We start from the raw sequence: 23,069 nt of genomic DNA, 5'->3' as shown, positions 1-23,069 counted from the left end.
TTCAAATCCTTCTGTTGTAGGGTCGTTGGGATCTGATATTTTCATGTTGTTTTTCAGATTGTTGGAGGAGGTCTTGCCTTGGCGTCTGCCCATCTCTTCGATCCAATGCTCTCTATTGGAGCTTCTGGTATCGGGTCAGGTTCCCTTGTTGGGCAGGGAGTTCACTGATAGAATGCCTACCTTTCCCCAGGCAGGGTATTGAAGCACAGACACTCCCTCTTTCCGGGATGCCCCTACAGAGCAGGCCCAGTGTGCAAGGCAGCTGAACTGGGGAAATTTTATGGCCTCAGTGGGAGGGGAGAAATATAGAAATTTGTACCTGGATGGAAGCTGGGATGGCAGGCGGGAGAGCCTAGCAGTGTGGACACAGCACTGCAGGCTGACCTGGGAGTCTATGGGGTCGGGGAAAGTCCTAGCTCCTCCTCGCCGGGGCCCCTGCCGTGGCCCGAATCAACTCACCACTCGGAAGGCCCTCTGGATGGAGGCAGGAATGGCTGGCGAGCGGGAAGCTAGTAGGGTGGAGCCAGCAGGGCAGGCTGACCTGGGAGTCTATGGGGTCGGGGAAAGTCCTAGCTCCCCCTCGCCGGGGCCCCTGCCGTGGCCCGAATCAACTTACCACTCGGAAGGCCCTCTGGATGGAAGCAGGGATGGCTGGCGGGAAGCTAGCAGGGTGGAGCCAGCAGGGCAGGCTGACCTGGGAGTCTATGGGGTCGGGGAAAGTCCTAGCTCCCCCTCGCCGGGGCCCCTGCCGTGGCCCGAATCAACTCACCACTCGGAAGGCCCTCTGGATGGAAGCTGGGATGGCTGGCGGGAAGCTAGCAGGGTGGAGCCAGCAGGGCAGGCTGACCTGGGAGTCTATGGGGTCGGGGCCGCTGCCGTGGCCCGAATCAACTCACCACTCGGAAGGCCCTCACTCGGAAGGCCCTCTGGATGGAAGCAGGGATGGCTGGTGGGAAGCTAGCAGGGTGGAGCCAGCAGGGCAGGCTGACCTGGGAGTCTATGGGGTCGGGGAAAGTCCTAGCTCCCCCTCGCCAGGGCCGCTGCCGTGGCCCGAATCCTGATTAGATGTCTTAATTAAATATTTCAGAACAAGATTATCTGCTTAGAGGAGTTGGGTCATGCTGAAGTTGTTTCTTACATCTGTATTTACTTATTAATGGTCACTCATAGAACTCTTAAATTTGCCCCCACAAAAGGTATACTTAACAAGTTTCATTTGATGACAGGTTAGAAAAAAAATTACAGAAGGAAAATATGGGCACAGCATATTTTAAATTTTTAAATTTAACTATTTTTAAAAACAATTTTTAAAAATATTTAATTTTTTAAATTAATTTTTAATTATATTTTTAAAAATAACTTGTATGCTGGTTCCCAAATGCAAAATCTAAATTTTAAAAGTAAAAGCATCAGTATAGAAGGGTAGCTATTTGAAAGAAGAAGGGAGCAGAGGTAAGAGTTGAGTTTGCAGCATGTGAAGGGATGAATAAAATCAAAGTATCTAATATACATTTATGAAAATGCTGCAATGAAATTCAATACTTTGTACAATGCATGATAAAGCCAGACAAAAATATTGATTGCTATCTGACAATATTTACATTGCAATGGTTGGCAAACCAAGCACTGAACCTTATTAAATTGAAGAGTAAATCCTATGTGATTATACATATCAGCTGTGTGCATAAATGCAAATACTAGCCTAAGGAAAGGACATAAATCATGTGTATTTATATGTGTGCACATGTGTAGAAGATGTGTACATCATTCCTCAATATATGAACATGTATGCATTTTCCAAGGTGCCTATGATTATGTATGATGACAGGGATGACTTCAGATGGATGGTGGTATTTTGGAGGTAAAGGTCTGGTACTGAGAGCTGCAGGTGGGTGTAGCCTTAGACTATGTTCCTTGAATAGGGAAGTAGTTAAGTTGAGCCTGAAATCCGCTAATACTGTGACTCATTCTCAACAACGAAGTGAAAATAAAGTTTTCCCAAAGAATTGCTTAGTGTGCGATCTACTGTTCCTTCAAGGAGTACATCTTGTATGCTTCAAACTCAGGCAAGGAACAAAATGTTCGGTAGACAACCAAATCAGTCACTGGTCCTGTTTACCTGGAACGTGCATCTTAAACAGAAGCTGTATATCAAGTGAGTCCCATGTGAATAAGCAGACACACAAAACTTGACATGGAAATTCAGAAGAACACAGGCTGCGGTAAACTAGGAGGGCAGAGATGGGGCAGGTTCTGATTTATATTGCCGGAGGGCGTGTCTCAGAGACTTGAGAGCCAATGGGAAGGGAAAGAGGTGCTTGTGGAGGAGAGTGAGCCGGAGCAGAGATGAGCGGAAGGAGCAGAGCAATACTTAGTGAAGGAGACACAAGTCAGGGAAACAGTGGCCCAGTGAGGTGGAAGAGGAGAGGAGCAAGTGACAGCGAGGTCAACAAGGGCATGAGCCTTTACTTTTGACTTGTATCTGAGTTGCATGGCCGCTGGAAAAAGCTCATATTTTGTGTGTAGAGAGCAAGGGATTAATTTATACTTTGAGGTTCACTCTAGAGTTCAGGAAACTTAACCACAGAAACTTGTTACACAAGTGGCCTGATGACTCATGATCCGGTTGGGAATGAAACATCCTGAGAAATGGGGAAGGATTAAACGAGTGAGGGGCAATCGGGAAGTAAAGGGTGACTCTGGGGTTTCTATTTAACCCTCTAGTGTTGTTTTCTTCTTGCTGTTTTGATTTTGATTGCTATTTTTTTTTATGTCAACATGTGATTCAAAGGGAAATATTACCCAACCCCTAGAAGTTTTAAGTCCTTAAATGTAACAAGGTGGTTTGTGCTATAAGCCCTTTCCAGCCACTCAAGGATCCCTCCCTACCCTGTACCACAAATACCTCTCATGACTGCTGGGATCTCATGGGGGGCAGGGGGACGGTGACGAATGACCCTTTCACAGGGATTGCCTGAGACCACTGGAAAACACAGATGTTTACATTACAATTCACAAGGCTAGAAAAATTACACTTATGAAGTAGCAACGAATATAATTTTATGGTTGAAGGTCACCACGTCATGAGGGTCACAGCATTAAGAAGGTGGAGAACCAGTATTCTACAGGCGGCTCTGGGATCGGTACTGTGGATTTTGATGTCCATCTGTCTTCTTGCTCTCTAGGCTCCCCAGACTCCAATGAAGCTTCAAAATCCTTCTGGCTTATTTGCTGGTGGACCAGAGGAATGTAGATAGAGATACTCCCTGTTCCCGGGAGAATTCTGGAAGGTCCTGTTGTTTTTTAGAATGTGTTTCTGCACGCCGCGGGTTCGAAGCGTGGGAGAATATTAAAGACGCAATTGTTTGCTTTTAGCTCTGGGGATCTCTAATATCTGCACCAGTTAGTCTTTGGCTGGTTAGGGAGCATAGGCCAGCATAGTCCAAAGTTTGCTCTAACAGAGTAAGGGAGTCTGGTGGGACAGGCTGTGAGGCGGGCCTGGAGCGTGGCCCCGCCCCGAGGGCGTGTCCTCTGTTATCGCCCCGCCCCCGCCCTCCTTCCTTGGCTCGGGCAGTCAGTGCACCAGCTCTGGGGCAAGCCGAGGTTTCGGTGCCTGACTGAAGGCTGCTGCAGCTAACACAGGGTCTGCGAGCGTGAATCTGCGGCCGGGGAACGCTGCCATGGCGGGGGTGCTGAGCAGGGACACGCCGGACATTGAGGTACCGGCCCCGGCCCCGGGGTGGGAGGGTCACAAAGGGGCGGGGGTCTGGGGGCGCGCCCAAGGAAAAGCAGGTGACTCTTGAAGTTTGCTCTAGGGACATTTGTGGGACAGGAGGGACGAGGCATTCCGGGACCAGGACCTGGTCACTTTGTAGAAGACTTAAAGGTAGCCACCTCTCTCTGCCCTAAGTCACAGTGACCGATAAGCTCCGAGTTCAGAGACACGAACTCCAGGGGACTGGAGCGCCCCTTTTCACCCTTGCACCCCTCTAACTCCTGCTCATTCCCCTCAGTGGCGTTGGGGGACACCTACCCAGTGCCCCCACCTACCAGAGCTAAGCGCTGCTGTCTGCAAAAGTGAAAGGTAGAAATCCAAGATCCAGGCCGCTCTCTCTAGCTGTGCTGGCCAAGGTATTGTTTACGACTTAATTTCACATTTGGAAGAATGGAACGAAGTACAGAGGACATTGGAAAGAGCCTCCTCCCCGGAAAGAGATAAAAAAGCTGCCCTGTTCTGTCCTCTCAACAGTGTTCGATTTTTTTTTTTCTTGCACTCTGTTTCTGCAAAAAGCTCATCGTTCTGCGAATAAGTTCCAACCTGAAAGGGCAAAACCTTTCTTTTGAGTTCTTCTAGGTACTTTTGTGTAGGCACGCTGAGGGAAAGATGGAGTTGGAGCCTGATTTTAGTCACGCTGAATCAAAGCCTGTGTTTCTGGGCTTCTGTTCTGTTTTGTTTAGGGTTTTTTTTTCGAGATAAAAACAAAACCAAACTCCCGTAGTCTATTTGTGCTTTCTCTTCTCCCCATTTCCCTTCCTTCTTACCTCCCTGCCCCCAGCCTTTCCTCCCACCCTCTGTGTGTTTGTTTAGAAATAATACTCTTTCCCCCTTTGTTCCCTTCCTTTGAATTAAGTTTAAAACCACCTGTTTGCAGGATAACTGGTTTTGCCTGGTTTGCCTCTGTCTCTGGTTAAAGAACCTTTATAAGCTCCTAAAGGGAAGCCGGTAGTGTTTTAACAGACTTTCTTTTTGCCTTTGAAAAACGCGAGTTACTGACAAGAGCTACAGGCTAACGTGTGGATTTCTCTATGTCGCTTACTTAGGACTTTTCTTCCTCGTTTCATTTTCAGATATCGAGTCATATGATTGATTTAATGAACTATTCATGTGTGTACAGGGCACAGGATACCATGTCTGAAGTCATGGTCCTCCAGATACTAACTTTGATATAACGCCCCGGGCACGTTTTTGTTGTTGTTAGACTAGACCGGTTAGCATACCTCCAGCAGCATCCAGGCCGTAAAGATTTCAGGAACCACTGTCGGAGACGGGATGACTTTTGGCTTCCAGCTGTTTAATTTCAGAATGGTGTTTCAAGCTCAGCTGATATCATTCTTAATGCTTCTCGTGCGTCTGTCTTGGAAAACAGTTTTTGCTGACATTCTTGTGGAGAAAGTGAAGATAGTGAGACGTTTTGTCCAGCTTCGTTGTACAATCTTTATCCAAGAATATGTTATCACTCTGAGCCTTCCCACTCCATTCAGCTGAGGGTACCCTTCCTCTGTGGCCAGTCAGCCTGATGTCCCTTATAACCTGGCATGGCAGCGCTCACCCTTTTGTGAGCCTCTTTTGTATTGTTCAATGTGTGCTCCACACTCTAACCAACAGCATCTTTGATCACCCACAATACTTTACTTTTCCTTCGAAGTAATACCTATGATTCATGAGCTAAAAATACCATGAAAGAGCATGAAATTAATCATTAAAATATAACACAGTGAGGAAAAGTACTTTAGGCCAGGAGGAACACACTCACACAGAGATGTCTCCGTTAATTCCATTAACTCACTGAAGTTTTCTTTGTGTTGACGAATCAGAATACATTATGAAGGCTTAGTTTTCTGTCAAATACAAAAGCTTTGCTGAACACATTTATTAAAAACCGTCATTGGGAGAAGGTTCTGATGGTGATCATTGTCTTTGTCTCAAATACATAGAGAAGGAGGCAATTTAAATATGGTGTGAAATAGATGGGGATCAGAACACATTGTTAAAGCACTTGATTTGTAAGAAAAATAGAGATGGGTTGGTGGCCACCCACTGCACCAGTTATTTAATTTTCCCAACGAGCTACCTATAGAAGATGGTTTCAAAATCAGACAAGAAATATTTTGTCAAGTTACTGAAGTCTTCAAAGTTGTACTGTGTTTCTTTGTAAATTTTAGCCTCAAGCCTATATTCCGTGTAAGTGGGAAGGGTGGTGAACACTGTAGAGAGTCAGTTCTCTAAACTGTATCTGGAATATTCCTTGGGCTGGAAGATTGACATAGGGTTTTCTATTTGATTATGAGCCTGTAGCATCAAACATTGCCATCTTTGATGAACTTGTAGAAATGGTACAAGATACCAAGTTGTCCTTTGCTGCTGCACGGCGATGACTCAGAGCCTGGTTTCTGGAGCTAACTACTGGGATTGAGGCCTATCGTTGCTCCTCTTTGTCTGAGTGACCTTGACCATGTTACCTAGCTCTCAAAGCTGAAAGGGGTCTGGAAATAATGATGTGGTCAGCACTGCTGCAGGTGCACAGTTTCCTGTCAGGAAAAAGGGCCAACATTAGCAAATAAATGAAGGAAAGGATGTCATTATCAAAAAATCACTTCCGACAGATAGTACTTCAAAGTGCATTAATAGTAACCACATAGTTTAAAATACCACTTTGCTTTAGTCCTTTGATACAGTCTCAACTTTGAAAAGCATGACTTTTGAATGCAGGCTTCCCTGGGAGAGTTTTAAAGTAGGTGAGTAATGGCCAATGGTCACATTCCCTGACCTCAGCAATAATTTCACAGTATTTCTTCATTTGGACTGACTCGCCAGCCAATATGATGTCATTATCGGCACATCTAAAAGCAAGGAAGAATGATTATTCAGAACTTCACTTTTGCTCAATATTCTGCTTCCCACTTCTCTTCAAAGAAAGTTAAGAAAGAGCAAGGAAAGCACATAGTTAAAGTTTTTAACCACTTATAGTCACTTTGGTATTTACAACCAAACTAAGCTATTGCTTACTCCTCTGCTGCCTCCACAATCACAGCTGAAACCCTTCCCTTAAATTTACCACTGAATGAGTGTTCAGATTTACCCTGAACAAAAGAAAAGAATTCCAATCTGCTGGACAAAAAATTGAATGCACTTGGAGTCAAATCCAAATGGCTTTTGAGTTACTACTCCCAAGTCTTCAACTGAGCTAAGAAGACAATGGATTACCTAGTGTACTTATTAGTTAAGAAAATGGTGTTTTAAAACAAGGACTTTGGAAAATGGAAGTGTAAGGAAGGTCCTGCTTCAAAACCAAGAAAACATGGATTCAAAATTGGCAGAAATAGCTAAATATATTTCAGGACAATTTTATTAGAATTGCTTCTGCCACTGGGGAGCGAAGAATCAAAGGAGAAAAATTAGTATTCAACTTTATGGAAGTTGTGAGTTCTTTATTTGATTCATAATTTGTTTTAGCATGTGTATAATATTCCTTTTCTCCCTCCTGGTTTCATTCACTGGGCATCACAGAGCTTCTGGAAATGCAATTGAGTAAAGTTTTTAAAGCTTTTTACTTAAAAACAAATGAGTTTTAGTTATGGAATATGTGCTTTTTTCCCCTTCAAATTATAAACTGTTCTATGGATCACTCTTATTTTTGAAGAGTCTCTTTTTGTAGGGAGTTTACTTGAGTAGTGCAGTCACATATATCTGCTTATCTGCCTTCAACTATAACTAGTTCCATTAATGTCCTATCAAAGTCTGTCTGAACAGGCATTAACAAGGCTGAAAGATAGACCTCCCGATCGAGTACAGATGTGTCGTCATCTGGGAGATTTCAAAAGCCGAAGTTCAAGGATGGTGGAGGGTGTGCACAGAAGGACAACGAGACTATAAAGGAAGGTTGTCCTAAAATGCCACGGCAAAGTACGAAGAGAGCTTTTTCATGGCCCAAGCTTCACTGTAGTTAAGGAGGAGCCTGAAGAGTAGAAATGGTCAGTTTATTGTTTTTCCCAGTGGCTGTAAGGACACAGCAACAGCTCCGTATCGCAGATCTCCATTTCTTAAAACCATGTGGAAGGACTGGGGAGACAGGTCTGTGCTGGCTGAGAAAGAAGGAGTACCCAGCATGTAGTTAAAAAATCTGCACTAGGGAAATGGAGACGTGTTCTCCAGGCTCCAGGCTGGGTAGCAATGAGAGATTCTGTCTCATAATACAGTATGGAAGTTTGCTTTTAAGAAGAGCACTCAAGGCTGACCTCTAGCATCACACACATGAACAGATACATACATGCACACACACACACACACACACACAATATATATATATATATATATATATATATATATATATATATATATTTCATTTCTGTTCTACACTAACTAAAATGTGTAATCAGACATTTGTTATTAGTAGCTTTATTTATAATCAGGAGTTTATCTTTAACTGTGACAGGTCTACTTTCTGAATGTTTGTTTTTATTTGCTTTTAAGTTTCTTTTTCAAGACAGAAGGTGGTTTCTGGCCACACACATCAGTAGTGTGGGTGTTGAGAGTTATCCTGGAGTTGGGCTACTGAGATAACTTTGAATACCTTTACATAGTTCCTTTGATATATGACCATTATTGCTTTTGTTATTTTTCCTTAAAATACTGCTTTCATAGGTACTAAGGGCCTGCATTTAAAATAATAAATAGCTTTTGCTTTAGATTTTTTAGTACAGTTGTCTACTAGTGTTTGGAACTAAGAAATTTTGTATGAATTGATTTTTAAAAATGACAACATTTGTTTAATGGTTACTATTTGAAAACAGCATCATATTAAAAATATTCAGTTAGAGCTTATATTCAAAATGTAAGCTGTTAAACTTCACACTGAATTTTACACTTTTAGTATTAAATATATTTTATTCACTTAACTATCACCTAAATAAGAACAAAAAAATTCTATGACAGGATCGAAGTAGAATGATAATTAGCTTCATATATTTAAACTTATTTAATTATATATACAATTATAACTATATGTAAGTTCATCAAGTTGCATAACCTTTGGATCTTGTTAATTTTGGAATATGATGTTCTGTTTGTTTTCAATTTTTTATAGTTAAATAAAATAAATAAATAAAAATGATTTTTTTTTAATGAAAAACATCTGGCTTCAAATCCTGGTTCTGTTATTTCCTTGGGTAATTGTGCCATTTATTTATTTATTTGTTTGTTTCGTTATCTATCTGTTTGGTTTTTTGGTTCTTGTTTGTTTGTTTTTTTGTTTATTCAGACAGTGTTTTCCTAAGTAGTCCTGACTGTCCTGGAACTCATTTTGTAGACCAGGCTGACACTGAGTTTAGAATTCTACTCACTTCTCCCTCTGATTGCTGGGATTAAAGACTGGTGTCACCACTGCCTCCCGGCTGTGTCTTTTACTTTCATAGCCTGTCCTTTCTTCATCATCTGGCTAAAATTGATTTTGTTTATTTCCTTAACAAGAGATATGAAGATTAATGCATGAAATACCTTCACATATCACATAACATGAATGCATTTCAAATGGTAGTACAGGGGCTGGTGAGATGGCTGAACAAGTAAGGGTCATTGCTTCCAAGCCCCTGACAACTTGAGTTCAGTCCAGGGCCCAACATAGTGAAAGGAGAGAACTTATTTACACACACACACATACTAAATAAATGAATTAATAAAAACCAAAATAGTCATGCATATTAGCTACATATACAGTTTTTGCAGTCATTTGGATAGATTTTGCTGGACTTTAAAGATTTCTTAGACATGTTAGAGACTTGTCTTCTTTGTAAGCAGGTATGCAAGAATAGAATCTAGATTGTGTGAGGGAGGGGAAAAGTAATGAAATTCGAAGAATTACCAGGAAGGCTCTTTGTGGACCGAGGCATGCTGTAGGAATGTATGACGAGAGTTGCTGAATATGAGTTTTTGATGGGATGGGGGAGTTTATGAAATTCTGCTCAAATTAAAGACTCTTGTTTGTCTTCCTTGCTACTTTCTGTATGCTTCTAATCCTATCTTAAATCCAGCCCTCTAGTGTAGGCCTTGGGGAATATAAAGGAATTATATGGCAGAGAGCTCATCTATGCAGAACTAGCAACATCTAAATAATGGAATGAGACTGAAATTCAGGACTTTCCTCTTTTCTTCCTCTTTTTATTTTTCCAAACTATGACTTACATATGGTTAAATTCTTCAACAGTTTTAATACCACATCAAAGCTGATAAATGGGTAAATACTACTTTGGGATGCACATTTATTGAAAGTTTGAAACAATTTGATGCTAATTCTCTTCCCAAAAGAAGCCTCATACAACTGAAACATAACAAGATATCCTGTGTAGTAAATACAGGATTTTTTTTTATAAGTAAGCACATACACTTTAAGAATTTTTTTCTAGATTTTCAAGTATCTGTGAGCATACCAAACTTGTTTTTGATAGTTGTTTTAACTCCTGGGATGGATTAAACTAGAGGTCAAACTCTTTTGTCTCAAGACATTGTGTGAGTATTCTTTCTTAACAGTGATTCAGATATCCTACCTTTAGTATACGTCCTGGTAATGTTCTTGGAGAATTTCAGCCAGATTGTGTAATCCGTTCTTCCTTCCCTCTGCCTGTATCATAATAATTAAAGAGGCTATGTGAGTCCCTATCTCCCAGGTGCTTGGAAATTGATATTATGAGTGCTTATGAATGTCCCCTTGAGGCAGTCTTGACTGGGCCACTTTGAAGAAATATCTCTTCATCAATAATTAAGCCCAGAGGACCACTTCTCAGGGGACACACAGAAAATTACATGTCAGCTCAAGGCCTGATTTATACAGATGGAGGCCACAGATGAAGCCCTAAGTGCACTTCTACATCCCATGTTGTTGGTGTTTGTTCTTCTGATTGTTTGTGTTGTTTTGTTTCCCTACCACTTTAAGTTGCACCCGTCACCACTTTCACTTCTCTGGGAATAATCATTCCTCCAGTTTTGACTTTTGTTCTGCGTGTCTAGGCTAACTCATTTGGGGTTTTATTCATTGTGAAATTCTTTGAGTGTATTGTATATTTGAGTGTATTTTATTGTATAAAAATTGTTTATAGTAGCATGCTGAGACTTTTAAAAGTGTAGTATTTCTAACAAAAGAGCAATGTGAATGTCTTCAGGAAAACAGTAGAAAAGATTTTTTCTTTCTTTCTTTCTTTCTTTCTTTCTTTCTTTCTTTCATTCCTTCATTTCTCTCTTTCTTTTAATTTAAACAAGAGACCTTGGATGATTTTGTTCTGTAGGTGTGAACCTTTATAGGCTGTTTCTGACCTTGTGTATGAGGTCATTCAGTCACTGTAAAGGATTTGCTGAACCTTCAGTGAATCTACTGTTAGTCACTCTTTTAAGAGGCCAGCGAGACCACTCAGTGGGCAAAAGATTCTGCCACCAACCTTAAGAACCTGAGTTCAATAACCGTGTCACACCCAATGGAAAGAGAGAATAAATTCCTGACAGTTTCTCTCTGACCTCTACATGCACATAGTGGAAAGAACCTACTTGCCTTTACACACACACACACACACACACACACACACACACACTCACAATAATAATAATAAATAAAATGTAAAAATGTTTGAAAGTGTGAGCTGCTGTGTAATTATATAGAGAAAGGAGATCATGTTCTGACTCTTCTGTTTGCCCATTCTGTGAGTTCACATCTACAGCTTCCCTGATGTATCCAGAAGACACTATTTATTTCCTCGTAGTCTTATATCATCTCCGCTTCTTACACTTGTCCCATCCCCTCGCCCAATGCCCCCTGAGCCCTGGGAAGAAGTCATGCTTGTATTTATTCCAAATAAGACTGAGAATTCTGCAGTCTTGTATTTTTTGCACCTTGGTTAGTTGTTGGTCACTGTGCTAACCATCTACTACACATAAACTTCTTTGCTGAAGACTAAGAGCTCCATTAATATATGTGTTTATGGTAAGTCATTAGGACTTAGTTTAATGCTATGCCAACTTTTCAAAATAATAGACTTGGGCCTCTGACCCCTGTAGCCGAAGATTCTTGGCCTGACAATGGTGCTCTTTATGAGTTTTATCTCTGGGAGTACAATTTATATCTTATCAGAAAGTTGCTGATTAATCTTATCGTCATTGTGCCATTATTGCAACAACGAATATGTCTTGTCTGAGAATACAAGGGAAGTCAAATTCTACCATATGTAGCCAGAGTCTTTGTAATAATAATAATTCATATTTTGTAGATGATTGATGACACCCTTTGTGTGTATTTTTTTTATGTGCGGGTTTATCTGTGTACACATGTGTTGGTGTGTGTACACATGCCATCTTCAAGCATTGTTTCTTAGGCACCAACTACCATTTCTGCTGTTTCTGTTATTTTTGCAGTTTTGTTTTTGAGGCAAGGTCCTTCACTGGCCTAGACTCCACTGATTGGAAGGATGTCTGTCCATCCAGTCCTAAGGGCCCTCCTATATTCACCTCTTCAACACTGGGATTTTAAGCTTGTTGTATGTGTGTTCCGAAGATTGAATTTAAATCCCTATGCTGTCTCACTAATCAGTCTCTCCAGCTTCCAAATATTGCAGTTCTTATCTTGAAAATAAGACCAGAGACAGATCTCTCAGTCAGCTTGGAAAGGAGGGCATATCTGGGGAGATGTCAGCGCCCCTGCCGAGAGAGTTCAATACCTACCTCTGACTCTCTCTCACAGTAGCTTCACAGTTTTGGGGACCTTCTTTTCTCTGAGAAATGTTGCAGTTAAAAAATGAAGTCATTTGTAATTTTTTTGAAAAAGTATTCAGTTTCTTTCGTTGCACCTTTCACAGTAAAATGTACATTGATTTATATCAACTTATGTCAAACTTCCTTTCCTTTTTCAAATTTAATGCTAAATTATTTTTCAAGATCATTAGTGAGGACTCAAAATATACTAAAAAGAAAAGAAAAAAAATAGATTATGATTGCAGAAGCTAGAGAAATGGCTGAGTGGTTCAGAGTGCTCCCTCGTCTTCTAGAGGACCCATATTCCGTTTCAAACAAACAAACAAACAAGCATGTTTTTGTTGTTGTTGCTTTTGTTTCTGTTTGCTTTTCTTTTGGAAAGAAGAGTGTCTTTCCCAGGCAAAGACAGAAACTGCGTAGAGGTGTAGCTTGTTACTTCTTGCCTCAACACTGTTTCTAAGTTCCAGAATGCTAAGGTATCCAGATGCAATTTGCTTGGAGAGGCGATGCAGTTTGTACTTAGTGCTTCTTAATGGAACGTGGTCTGACCTTTGCTTGAGATCAGGAAGGAACAGGAAGAATATGAGTGGGCTGCAGGCATTTGTTTTGAACTGGCAGCATCCCTAAACCTCAGGTCAACACCTTTAATGGATAAATTATAGCGGCTGCATCTATTCATCTTGTGTCCCAGAATGGAAATATTCCTATTGTTGCAGACTTTGTGTTCTTCCCATAGGACCATTGTGGCAAACCACATTGTCAGAAGATGCTTTCCACATAGACCAGCCTTATATTATAGGCAGGAGTGGGTAATCATGTGACCATGTATCCTGTTTATGCATGTGTGTTTCAAAGGACATGTGTGCCAAAGTTTTGATTATTTTTAATTTTCATAAATAATAAGAAACTGTCTTTGAGTACAGACACATCTGAATTAACACACTTTTCCCCTCATAATAAGAAATTTCATACTTCGTGTGTTAATTAACGCAACTAACACTGAGTTTATGCTAAATTTTAAAGCTAAGTTTACCTCTGATTTGAACGAGTGGAAAGTGTTTGCACAGGAAAACCCTTACAAGTTCATGGACTCTGTGTTTACCATCCCCCCACCTCATTTAAACGGCAAGAAATTAAAATGTTTCTTATATTTGCTTAAGATGAGATATTGAGGATAGACTCCTAGATGAGAAATTACCAGTAGGAAGTGCAATTAGTGTAAGAGCCCAAATTATTTTTTCAAGTTGTGAATATACTCATTCTCAGTATATAGTAGCTTGCCATGTAGAAATATTTATTAAATGCCATATTTTCCTTTATTCTATATTTTAAATAAATAATTCAGTGAAAAAACGACCTCCTTAGTTTAATTTGTGTTTGTTTGAATAGCGGGGCTTTTGAATGTATCTTAGTTTTGCATTCTAAGAGTTGCAACTTTATTTTCAACAGATCTTTTGGATAGCACCTTCTTTTAAAAAATACTTTATGAGTTCCTTGAAAATTTCGAACGTAGTGTATTTTGCTAATATGCATACTCCTCCACAGCTTCTTCTAGATCCATGCCTTCTTCCATGCCCACCAAACATTGTAACCTTATTTCTTTAAACCCATCAAATCCAACTTGTGGTACCATCCACTGCAGGAGCATGGCTGACTCACCAGGAGACCAAACCCTTAGAGAAAACCAACTCACTTTTCACTAGTGCCACAAGTGCACTCACATATATGTACACCTGCATCTGCATATCTGCATGCACCTGTATCTACATGATGCATCATTCCCTCAAAATAATAAAATAAGAGAAAATGGAAATATGAACCACAAATAACTAAAGCAAAAAACACAGATTTTAAGAAAAATAGGCTCTAATGAATCATAAGAATCATAATAAAATTAATACTGTTTTGGACACAATTAACCAGAAAAATTAATAAATAGTGATAAACCTGTGCATGTAACCAATTATAGCATTTAATGTTTATTGCAATTTATAGTAAATGATGTTTCATCATTATGTATTTTAATTGCAATTGTGGAGTAGGGGTAAAGAATCTAGACTTGAGGGCCTGGTGACATGGCTAAGCGGGTAAGAACACACTGTGTAAGCATAGAGACTTGAACTTGAATTCCCAGCATCCATATTAAAAGCTAGGCATATCTATATGTGCCTGTAAACCCAGCATTAGAAGTCAGAGACAAATGGTTCCTGAGAGCTTGCTGCTCAGCCAGCCTAATGTGAGCTTCACATCCAGTGTAAGACACTGTCTCGATCACTGCAATGAGCAGAGAGTGACAACAAAAGACACCTGGCGTCTTCCTTTGGCCCCTACTTGCATGTGCACCTGAACATACCTCAAATACTCAGGTGCACACAACACACATACAGCATGCCCCCACTCAGGAATGAGGAGGCCAGCTATCCACTCTTCCTTCCACTTTAAAGTTCTGTCACAGGCAATAGCAGAAACATTTTGTTTTTAGCTCCTCATCTGTGAAATGGAAATAGCGCATAGTACCTGCATTATTCTTCTACTTGGTCCTAACTTAGGCAAGAATGTAGTTGATGCCAGATATCAAAATATTAAAAATGGCTGTCACTTGCTGCTATGATTCCAATGATCTTTCTGCACCCTCTACTTTTAAATGTATGTTTTTTAAATTCTTGAAAGTGCATGAATTTACCCATATTTTTCTTTTGTCCATTCAAAAATGTTGATTAATTTCTTATTGTGTACAGGACAATTGTGTCACAATAGAATGATCAGCCACAGAAAGACTTTTATTTATAGTGTTTGAGATGATATGATGTGCTTTTGAATAAACAACCCAAAATGACATGACGCAGAGTGATATATGGGTCTTCCTTTACCTGGGGGATCTTCCTTTACCTGGTGGTCTGAAGAGTTCAGCTGAAAGGCTATAAGGACTTGATCTGAATTTTTTTGAGATTGGAATTTTGGAGCATTTTGGCTTTGGGAATTTTTGATTAGGGGTGTTTACCTGATGAACTATAGGCAAATATTCTAAGATCCACAGAATTGAAGTCTGTCACCAGAATTTCACGCAAGGGATGCACAGCCTGCTCATAGGTTTCCAAAGCTGCTTACCGACAGCGTCTTATGCTTCTTGCAACTTGGCAAGTTTTCTTTGTAAAGTTTTCTTCTGAGTGCATGCTGCTTCTTAGCCTGCGCATTTAACACGGTGTGAAGAAAGACGCACACCCCGTGAATACAGTTATGATACAGAATTGGAGATGAAGCAAGTTAGCAGAAAATCTGCAAGTCCTGAAAGAAAATGATTAGTGTTGGGGGTGATGATACAGGATTCTAATTATGGGATCAAAATGTGCTTTGCCCTGGATCCACACTCATGAAACTTGACTGGTTTGTATGGGGTTATATTAGTTGTAGTTAACAAATGATAATGAAATTCAAGCAAGCTTTGCTACAGTCTCTCTAACACCTTGGCTTTCATATCCAGTAGTTTTCCAGGGAGAGATGGACAGGTATAGAACAAATGCAGGCACATAAAGCTGCAGAGTCTAGTTCATAAGGATGACAGCGGCTGCACACCCACTGGATGTTCAGTTCTTCTGGCTCCCTGCTTCCGAACCTGACCCCCCAGCCTAGGAAACTGTGCTTGTTTCAGAAATGGTGAAACCAAGGACTGGGGAAGCAGACATGATCTGATTAAGTCCAGGGTGAGCTGGAAACTCACAGCTCTGAATAGGAGCTCAATTTGACATGGCTGTTTATTCAGACATTAAAATACATGATATGAAAATTAGGAATCAGAGAAGTATGTAAGCAGGGAGTCCTCTAAAAGTTACCTCATTTTTCTCTGACTGAAGGCATTCACAGACTCTCAGCAGGGTAGTTAATATTCCATTCCTCAAGGAGTCCTTCACATGTGTAAATGAAGGTGGGTGTGAAAGAGAGACTTCTAACCCTAGCCAGATGGTTGTTGTGTGTGTGTGTGGGGGGAGCTGGGAAGACATCATCCATCACCTCTAAACATGGTGTCAGAAGACCAGTGTTGCCCTATGCCAGGCCCCCTTTGACCTCCAACAGGTCCGAATCTTCATTTGTTGGAGAAGGGGGAGAAAAGAAAGTAAGCCAAATGGATTACTGTGTTTTTTAAAATTTTACATTTCTTTCTCTTCCTTCTCTTTTGAAAGTCTATGCATATGTAGCCGTGTGTCAGTTTCTCTTGATTAATAATCGTCCTTGGAAAGAGGGGACTTCTGTCTTCCATATCTACTTTATATCTATAATGATATCACTGTCAAGACAATCTGCTCATATTTGAAGACTCAAAAAATGTAATTACAAGGGTATAATCTGAGGCTAATTTATATTAGCCTAACCTTTGCCCCCTTTGCCTCTTTAGTCCTGTACATTTTGAATTAATTATGCTATCATGAGGAACATATTGCATAATTATAATTCACTCTGTGGTATTCCAAACAGAACAATTTGTCCAGGTCTCAGTTGCTTAAATGAAACCTTTCCCATTATTTTAGGCAGCTGATTCAAAAATAGTATAAAAACCCATAAAACCCCGTGACATAAAAATAAATGTAAACTGTGTTTGATAAGTTTTATCTTTTGGGAAATTTTTCCTGGGGAAATTAAATCAGACTGTGGATTCAAAGTTTCAGTCTGTAACTTACTCTGCTATGGCAGCCACTTTGGATTGATCATGAGCTTCAAGTTCAAGATGTAGTGGAATAAAAATAACACCTGAAGGATCCTAAATTGTAATGGATCTCTGTTACAAAAGGCAGATTTACAAGTGATAAGCAAGCAAAGTTTATTACCATGCATATCTCAGAAGCTTACAGGAGACACCCAGAGAATTAGCAGTTCCCCAGGGTTGGCTTTGGGGTTTATGCAGCATCTTCAACAAAGAACAATAAAGGTTTACAAGAGTTTTAAGAGAAAGGGAAAGGATTCAGTGTCTGTGGGTGCTGTCATAAAGGAAAAACAAGCAAGAAAAATAACAATGGCAATAAAAAACAAAACAAAATAAGGAAATTAAAAACTGATTTACACAGTGAATCAGTAAGTGTATTTCTCTGGTACCGTCACCGAGGCTGAAGGGGAGTCCACTGCTTTGCAGCTTGGCTCCTCTACTTTCCCTGGTAGAAATGAAGGCTGGACGTCTGTTGTTATTTTAAACAAATTTTCTGGTTTTTGTCGAGTAGAGGCAGGGAAGACAGCTCTCTATTTATTTCTTCTTTGTCTTTAGCAAACGATGCTTCTTGCAAAAGGAAGAAAATTCTGGTCCTCCATCCTTGCATTGCCTTTGTGGCATTATTACTAAAATGTCATTAACTTGCTACCCAATGACTTCCTCCAGGCATAATTTCTGAATAGTCTCATTGTGTCAATAATATATACCAACTGGTCCTCATTGTAATATGTGAACGTAAAAAGCATTAAAAATAAGCAATAAAGTCTCTTAAAGAAACCAATTGTTCCATTTCCTGATTTGGTTCCATTCCTGAGGAGAGTGGTGCCTGCTTGTCGTTGTGTGGACTGAGCATCTTTATCTGTGACTACAGAGTGATGAGGATGTGGACGTGGACATAGATGGTAGCTAATCTTCTCCCCAGAGCCCACTGGAGCTGGTTCTCACCTCTGCCCACACTCTCCCATTTCCCTTCCTAGAAACAACATATTTGTTTAGCTTGGCCCTTTTTAAATCATCTTCTGGGAAGATTCAAATTTCTGTTTAACTGTCAGAGTTTTGTACATTTTTAATTTTGTATTTGGCCATTTGCCCAGAAATCTTGCAAAACTACAGTTTTTTTTTTAAAAGGCTGCTTGAAGTTTAAATTAAGATTTGGAAATGCTATTAAATTCTGAATTCCTTTAGGATAGTTTAAACTTTAAAAAACTGACCAATTTATGGTGATATAAGTGAAATACATACAGGTAAATTTTTTTTTACATGTTTTAGTAAGCAATGCTTTCTTTTTTTTTTTTAGTAAATTTTATTAAATTATAAAAGTTTCCATTTCCGCCCCCCCTCCCAACACCCTCCCACTCCCCCCACTCCCCCCCTCCTTCCCCTCCGTCCCCCAGGGCAGTCAGGGTTTCCTGCCCTGTGGGAAGCTCCAGCTCCCTCCCCCTCCCTCCAGGTCCAGGAAGGCGAGCGTCCAAACAGACTGGATCCCCAAAATCCAGCATATGCAGAGGAAACAGGTCCCAGTGTCATAGTCAATGGCTTTTCAGAAAGACCCCGGGCCAGCCACAGTCAGAGAATCCGGCCAAATTCCGAGAATCTGGCTAGATCACGTCCTCGTTCAGTCCCAGTCCGACTGGCCCTGGTAAACTCTCATCAGATCCGTTCCCTTGTATCAGTGGGTGATAGCATCCCTCGCAGTACTGATTTCGTCTTTCATGTTCCTCCTCCTTCCGCTCCCCCTCCGGACCTCGGGGGGCTCAATCCGGTGCTCCAATGTGGGCCTCCGACTGCATAGCCGTCCTTCGCCAGACGAAGGATCTATGGTGATAAGCAAAATATACATCAGTATGGTCATGGGCCACGGCCGATTCAGGCACCCTCTCCTCTGTCCAGAGAGCAATCTGGGGGATTTCTCCTTGGACCTGGGATCCCATATATAATCAAGTCTCCTCATACAGGTAAATTTTAAGTTAGGAACAAGCAATAGTTTCCAAGGAATACTTTTAAATAGTTAATATTGATACATCTTGCAATGTTAATATATAATTAACATAAATGTCAAGAACATTTCCCCAGCCTCCTCCGTATTAAGTGTTGCATGGTAGGCTAATCTGTGTTGTCATTTCAAAGTTCTGGTTATGACAGAAGCTCTGGTTTGGGATTGGTAGGCAGGATTGATAAATAATTGTGAGAACTATTCATACACATACACACACACACACACACACACACACACACACACCCCTATACAAGATATGTGTGTGTGTGTGTCAAATTATCAATTATTTCTAGTGGATCCATAGCCTACATGTAAGTATTTTCTTTAAATCCATAGCCTACATTTTTGGGATTATAGTTAATTTTAATCAAAGTGTACTCTTTTCACTACTCAGATTTTCACTGCAAATCATTTGAAGGCCAAAGTAATGTGTTATGCTGTATTTTCTGTGAATATACATTATTGGGGTTTGAGAGATGACTTAGTTAAGAGAACTTGATGTTCTTACAGAAGATCCAAATTTGGTTCCCAGCACCCTTGTTGGGTGGCTCACAACTGCCTGTTACTCCAGTTTCAGTTACAGAATCTGACAGCCTCTTCTTGATTTTGCAGCCCCTCCCCTCCCTGACATACATACACACAGCACACCATACATACAACATAACACATACAACACACAATACGTACACACAGATACACATACCCCCACATACACACGTACCATAGAATGCATACACACACAGACTCACACCACACGCACACCATACCACATACACACACATATACACCACACACACACATATACACATACCACAGAACACATACCCCCCACACACCCGCACATGCACTACACAACACATAAACATATACATACCACACACATACACACATATACACATATACCACAGAACACATACCCCATACTCACACCTGCACAGACATTCACACATTCCACAGAACGCATACATACACATACACACCACACACACCACACCACATACACACACCCTACACACACATACACAACACATACACACATATACATCACACACATATACACTCATACCACACACAGAACACATACACACACATATACACTGCACAGCGCCTACAGATACCACACACACAAACACACACACACACTACATAACACATATACACACAACATACACCATACACACATATTCACATAAATAATAATAAAATAAATTCTTTAAAAATACACTTTATTTTAAGCTTTTATCATTGCCATAACACAGTTTACAAGAGCTGCACTGGCTATATAGCCTTTGCTTCTTCATTACAGGTATAAACAGCATGAATGATGCTTGCAATCTATCCTGTTACATAATTAATTGGCAAATTAGTTAATTTCCATCACAGAGTCCTTCATTAATTCAAATTTTCATCTATGCCAGTCGAGTAACCTTAATTGAAAAAGCAATATCTATCATCCTTTGGGAAAAAAATGTTTAAACTTTGAGTAAATTTAAGTGCCAGGAGAACTTAGAGAAAAGATGAGCCTGCTCATTTGCTCTTTAAAAATACATAGAAATTTTACTTTTTGGATTGAAGTGAAGAATTATGAGTGCTTATTTCCTAGCTGTGTGCCCATTTAAGAAAAATCTGTAAGGGGTTATCAGTTGAAGATAGCTTCTGGGCTAGGGATCAGATAGACATGTGTGTTTATTTCTTTCAGTTCTAAGATCCCCATCTGAATCAGATCTCTGCAGGCCCTGTGTATACGGCCTCAGTCGCTATGAGTTCATATGTGTGTCTGTTCTGTTGTGTTTAGAAGGTCTTCTCAGGGGGGAAACGATCTGCTCTTAAAAGTAGGCCTCACGCCCAACAGTAGATGGCCAAAAGAAAATGAGATCAGTGGCCTCCTTGGAGGCTCTTTTCTTATACTTTCATGATAGGGCATCTTTTTTCCTTCCTTCCTTTCTTACTTTTATTCTATTTAATTTTTAATTTATTTTACCCCACAGGCTCTTTGCTTATATATTATGGTTTCTAGCTGTCTTTTTATAGAATTTCTGAGCATATGCAAGAGTGGGTCTTTGCATCTCTATCTGTTTCTTATGTGTTTTGGGGGGGTCTTTTTCTTTGGTTTGTTTATAACATCGTATTCCTGTTAGTTTGGTTTTGTTTTATCTTACCATATTTTATTTTATACCATCCCACAGATGCCTATTCATTATCTAATGAGAGAAAGAAAGGGGGTGGGTTCTGATGGAGGGGGGGAGGTAGGGAGGAACTGGGAGGAGTAGAGGAAGGGAAACACATCTAGTTTCAGTAGAAAAGAATTTTGTTTCTGAAAGAATGTCTGCAAAGCCCACTGTTGATATGATGGAAGTTCTCCTCATTACATAACATAATTCAGCTTAAGTGCCTACTCAGAATGAAGCTGTAGGTTTATGTTGAGGTGACAGCGAGAATTTACTCAGCTTTAAAGTGACGACTATTTCAAAGGCACAGGTAATCTCTCAAAGCTTAAAACCTGTCTTTGCATCTGGGGAGAAGTCTCAGTGCTTACAAATACTTTCTCCTTCTGCAGAAGCCTGAGTTCAGTTCCCACCACCCTCACACTGTTTCACAAAGGCCTTTAACTCCCGTTCCAGCTAATTTAATATTGTCTTCTGGCTACTGTTGATACTGCATGCATATAGTACACATACACACTCTCAGGCACACACAATGCATGAAAATGAATAAATAAGTAAATATTAATAAGTAGAGTTTAAAAGGGGGGCTATGTATGTAATGCTTCCTTCAGGAAGAAAAGATACCTAGTTTTACCCAATGCGTTGAAACATTGCTTATAACCTCTTATGCCTCTGACTGATTTTTATTTTTAATTTGTTTTCTGATTATTGTTTATTAATTTTTTATTGTTTAACAACTTAATACATTTATTCAGTTATTTTAATTGTCTTCAACTCAACCCCCCTCTCTTATCTGCCTCCATCTCCTATAGCAGCTTATCAAGAAGCTGGATTGGTTCTTGCTCTTTTTCTGCCTCTGTGTATGACTTCCTAATGGAGTAGGCTGATACAAAATGGCAGATAATTCAATATATCTGTGACTTCTCTATACTATTGTAAGATTGGGTCAACCTGTACTGCAAGAGTGAAGTCCTATCTCAAAAAAAAGAAAGAAAAAAAAAAACTAGAAAAAGGTAAATCTAACATTATCATTAACTGTGAAAGAATTAAGACTAATAATTAATAGTATAAAATTAAAATCTAAGGGCAAACACAAATTGGCTATGTAAAGCCTCCTGTAGTTTTGATTGACTCATGTTTAAACTGCAATACTAATGCCACTATCGTCAGATTATAGTGAAAGTCAACTGAACCATCCTAACCATCCTCTGGAGAAGTGGCTGTAATATCTGAAAACCTTATTAAGCACCAGCTATTAAAAGCATTGCAGTGGGGATGGGATGGGTGAAGAGGTTTGCTCAATAGTCAACAGCTCATGACATTCTCCCAGAGGACTGGAAAACCCTCATGGAAGCCTATAAATTCAGCTCCAATGGTTCTGATGCCATCTCCTCGAGACTCCGCAGGTATCTGTACACACACACACACACACACACACACACACACACACACAAATATAAATAAATTTTTAAAATATTGAAAACAGTGTACTGATCCAAATTTTTTTTAAAAAATAGGTTCATTTAGTTTTCCAAATTGGACACATACGTTTTTAGATGAAACAGTTGAACTATCTTCTTGTTAAATTCTCTGCTAGACTGAGGGCAGTTTCTGAAATCACATCGGGGTCTATTGATAGAGGTAGAGTGTTCTGTATGGTAAACCTTGCGGAAGGGGCACAGGGGTGTATCCCTTACCACAGTC

General features: G+C 40.1%; 1 protein-coding gene across 1 annotated transcript in view; it reads left to right on the top strand.

The window, feature by feature from the left end:
- The first annotated feature begins 3,558 nt into the window (after positions 1 to 3,558).
- The window catches only part of Dpyd (dihydropyrimidine dehydrogenase), an 801,706-nt gene continuing 782,195 nt past the window's right edge, over positions 3,559 to 23,069 (top strand). Inside the window, exon 1 of the mRNA XM_087897615.1 lies at positions 3,559 to 3,719. Within this exon, the coding sequence (XP_087753741.1) occupies positions 3,681 to 3,719 (39 nt within the window). The 5' untranslated portion in view covers positions 3,559 to 3,680. The remainder of the gene's footprint in view (positions 3,720 to 23,069) is intronic.

Source organism: Myodes glareolus, chromosome 17 (assembly GCF_982192425.1).
Source record: "Myodes glareolus chromosome 17, mMyoGla1.1, whole genome shotgun sequence".
Taxonomy (NCBI): domain Eukaryota; kingdom Metazoa; phylum Chordata; class Mammalia; order Rodentia; family Cricetidae; genus Myodes; species Myodes glareolus.
This window is presented reverse-complemented; position numbering and strand designations above follow the sequence as displayed.